General features: G+C 33.3%; 1 protein-coding gene across 1 annotated transcript in view; it reads left to right on the top strand.

Annotated features, from left to right (window-relative positions):
* The window catches only part of LOC102594568 (uncharacterized), an 8,153-nt gene extending 5,160 nt beyond the window's left edge, over window positions 1–2,993 (top strand). Inside the window, exons 5-8 of the mRNA XM_006349808.2 lie at window positions 448–486; window positions 2,024–2,161; window positions 2,255–2,449; window positions 2,682–2,993. Of these exons, the coding sequence (XP_006349870.1) occupies window positions 448–486; window positions 2,024–2,161; window positions 2,255–2,443 (366 nt within the window). The 3' untranslated portion in view covers window positions 2,444–2,449; window positions 2,682–2,993. The remainder of the gene's footprint in view (window positions 1–447; window positions 487–2,023; window positions 2,162–2,254; window positions 2,450–2,681) is intronic.
* Window positions 2,994–3,954: the final 961 nt, after the last annotated feature.

The following is a 3,954-nucleotide window of genomic DNA, read 5'->3' as shown; positions in this document are numbered from 1 at the left end:
GTTGTGGGGGGGGGGGGTGAAATAGAAGTCTGTTATTCGTTTTTGTTGTGTTTTAATGGTAACTGGTCTTTTATTTTCTCAAGTTTTTTGTTGGCAATTTGGCATTGGTACTATGAGATGATTGCTTAAAACCTGGAGAGCTCATTAGAGTAATTAATTAAAACAAAATAAACAGCAATATACGTGGACTACCAGGAATCATCTTCTGCATTTCAAGTTCAATTTGCATTTGTTTCTTTTTTAATATGAAATGCCTGAATCGTGATAAATAATAGGTTTCAATTTAATTTGATTCCCAAAAGAAATAGCAAGATCATTATAGTACAGAGTAGGCAAACTATTGAGGCATCTTTCTAAACTAGATCTTTTATGTCTATGCAAGTCTCTTTCGCTGCTGAAATAGTTTTGCTTCCTATTTGAAGTAGCTAATCAATTTTGGTGATGCAGATTGTGCCTGGCATTGTTGACTGTAATCCTTTGGATGATGTAAGTTTGCTTCTCTCTCTCTCTCTTGCACACCTCATTCCTAGAGCTTACATAAAAAGATTGATCATCACATTGTAAGTCCTTGTATTTCTCTTTGTTATTGTTATCTGTAACTTGTGATACTCTCACAGTAGAAGTTCTTCAAACAATCATACTAGGAATTTCTGCTACTTCTTCTTTATTTGTTCTTAGCTTGAGTTGGCAATATCAAACTTTAAATGTGTAATGCGCCCAAGCTTGAACGGGTTGGGTCACTAAACAAAGACAGAATGGGCCAACCTAGAATTATCCATCAAAATGCTGTGTTAAATGGGTCATAGCAAGTGTAATCCTATGGGAGCTGTTTTTTTACCAGCTTGTCATGGGTAACAGTGGTAATCGTTGAACCAGAGAAGAGAATAGTTTTGACTTAGGTTGTGTTCGGTATGAATCCAATTTTTCCATGTTCGGGTTAAATATTTTGGAAAACATTTTCTCTAGCAAACCAAGCTCCTTAAAAACAAGGAAAATGCCTTCTCTAATGAAAATAGGGAAATCAAGTTCCTATAGTGACATTCAATATTGACTATGTCGTCCCCACCCTCTAACATACCTCATCCTTACCCCAGTCCAATAGCCTCCATACCCACCAACCCCATGCTTCTACCTATCCACCCCACCTCCCTAGTATTTGTGTAAATTATGTACAAATATTTTTAGAATATATATTTTTGCTCATCTACAAAACACAAGAAAACAAGTAAGGAACCCTCTTATTTTCCTAGAAAATATTTTCAATATCAGATTAAGTTTTTTTTGTATGCCTAATACCTTACCAGCCTTTTCTGCAAACATTCTACTGTATCAAATCACGATGGGAAAACAAATTTCGTGATTTTCCATCAGAAAGGAAGTCCATTTTTGTACAAGAGAAAAAAATACATTTCTCGCCAAGTTTTTGGATCCTTTGCTCCAAGCTTGAATTTCAAGAATGCATTCACGAACAAGACTGATTTCTCAAATAATGACAAAAGCTTTTACTTCTTTTATACAGCGAATTGAACCTCCTGAAATCGAAGCAAGTAGATAAGATCTCATGAAAATGAAGTCGTTACACAACTACCACTTCTCTGCCCAAAGACACAATGCTTTCCTTCGCTAACCTCTCCTACAGATGTGCCAAGGTTCATCCTGTCTGAGTGTTTCCAAGGTTTTAGTGACTTAATTGTGGCAGAAAAGATTGTGGGGCTTACTTACAAGTGACTTTTTCTTGAATACCTTTTAAAACAAATATTTTCATGGATGCTTTCTGGTGCTTTAACTCAAGTGTTTTTCTTCCTTGATTAGCCCCTGCTTCTTTGTTTAGATAATAGACCAAATACTAAAAGAGCATTTTAGTTCCATGTAATTGATTTTCTTCACTTGATTGATTATCAACTTGTTTAAATTTCCCTTATCTCTATATAACTAAAATTCAGACAGACCTGTGCAATTCGATTAGGCCTTTTTCTTGTTACAACTTGGATATGAATTCATGGCTAATTGCCATATTTGACAGGGTTTTGACGTTGACACCTATCCGAGTGATGCTAAGGCAGCTATATATACACCATATCTAGGGTTTGAGAAAGAAGCTGACATGCTGATGGAACTGGCTAAGCATGCTATTGACGATTACAACAATGTAGAAACCAATGTATGCTTTTATTTTATTTTTTGCTTTTGGATGAATAACTCCCTCAACCGTAGTGTTCCCAACAATATTTATTTTCTTCATGTCTTGTTGTAGGTTCACAAATACAAGGTGTCTAGTATTGAAAAAGTGAACTATATCTCGACCGAATCATGTCGAGAATTTTTCATCACGATTAAAGTTAAAAATCTCACTCTGCGCACACCTCTACAAACCTTTCAAATCCATGCATACAAGGGACCACATGGAGAGAATGTTGTCATTCTTTGCAGGAGAAAGCCCTGATGTGAGGTATATATTCTTAAAACCTAGAGAGCTTAGCAAACTAATTATACCTATGTTCGTGGGAGATAACAAGTACTTTGTGTAGTAGTAGTAGTAGTTGATGCTATTAGTTAAATGTACCGTAAAGTTGCTATATGCCATTTTCATTAAATTGGATTTGTTTTGTCGGTTGATGTTAGAAAATATTCCAGTGTTTCTATGTTTTTGGTTGATAGGTTGCCCTTCCTTTTCCTTGCAGAGGAACCAGTCATCATTCCAGTTCTGCGTGAAGGGGTTAAGATGCTCTTGGAACGTTGTGTATTTTTATTTTTTTTGGATTGCCAGTTATGTGTGTCATGCAGTACATGAAGCTTAACAGCTTGTTTGGATGGGTTACCTATTGTCTTGTATCGTTTTCATACAGTGTTTGTTATGACTATTATTATTGAATTTCATTGTATTGTCTGTCTTGTTAAATCTTCCTGCTGTAGAAGGACTGAAAATATCAGTTTGTGTAATAGTCGATTAGGTATGATTGCTTGGTCATCTTATTTCTCTCCCTTCATGGTCTCATGGATTGATATCCCTAGTCTCTTGGAGTTATGTTATGTTTTTATAACTTGTTTGCTAAAACAGGCCCTAATTATTAGTCCTACAAAATATCATCATTCCTCCAGGAGTAATGAGCATTATTATGACAAGGAAAGCTAAGATTTTTAAGAGCATTGAGCAAACACATTTCTTAGCAATGAAAATATTTTCGTTATCGATTTTACACCGATATTTAATTTTGTTTAGAGTATTGATATTCCAGATCTAAGCAGAGGAAAAATCCGTAATCGTGTAAACTGATTTATATAGTAAAAATGACATTAGAGTTGATGGATCTGTAGGGTTCGAGGATGACAAATATAACGTTTTATGCTGCAATAAAATAAAGCAGGTTAGTTTTGTATATAATTATTATATGTGGGGAAATAAGTTTTAAAAAACTATTCAACTTTTTAATTTAAGACTTTCCGTTTTTATAGTATTTTTTATTATAGATAGATATAGAGCATTATGACGAAATTGTGGTAAACATTTTTAGAAATATTCTTTGTTATCATTTATTATTTTGTCCAAATAATTATTTAAAATTAGTCAAATAAATAAATATTATTACTAATTTTTTAATTATTTCTAAAAAATAACAACTCTCAATATCTACTACTATAATATTACTATTGAATAATTTTATAATATTTGTTTCACTATAATATTACTATTTAATAATTTTATGATATTTGTTTCACTAATTAAATTAGGGAAAACTGTATATAATAGTAAACTATTAATTCAAATTAAATGCTATAAATATAGTTTGATTTAATTGTACCTCATAGCAAACTGTTGCTATTTCACTTCTCTCCTGGTGAATCTCGCTCGCCACTCTCGTTCTCTTCCTCACCTCTCTCGTTTTTTATACAAACGCAAGTGTATAAAGTGCGTTTGTGTTTGTATAAAGCGAGAGAAAATTGTATATACAAATA

The sequence above is a fragment of the Solanum tuberosum genome, unplaced genomic scaffold (assembly GCF_000226075.1).
Source record: "Solanum tuberosum cultivar DM 1-3 516 R44 unplaced genomic scaffold, SolTub_3.0 scf00114, whole genome shotgun sequence".
In the NCBI taxonomy this organism is placed as follows: Eukaryota; Viridiplantae; Streptophyta; class Magnoliopsida; order Solanales; family Solanaceae; genus Solanum; species Solanum tuberosum.
The sequence above is the reverse complement of the archived record's forward strand: the minus strand, read 5'-3'. Positions and strand labels throughout refer to the sequence as shown.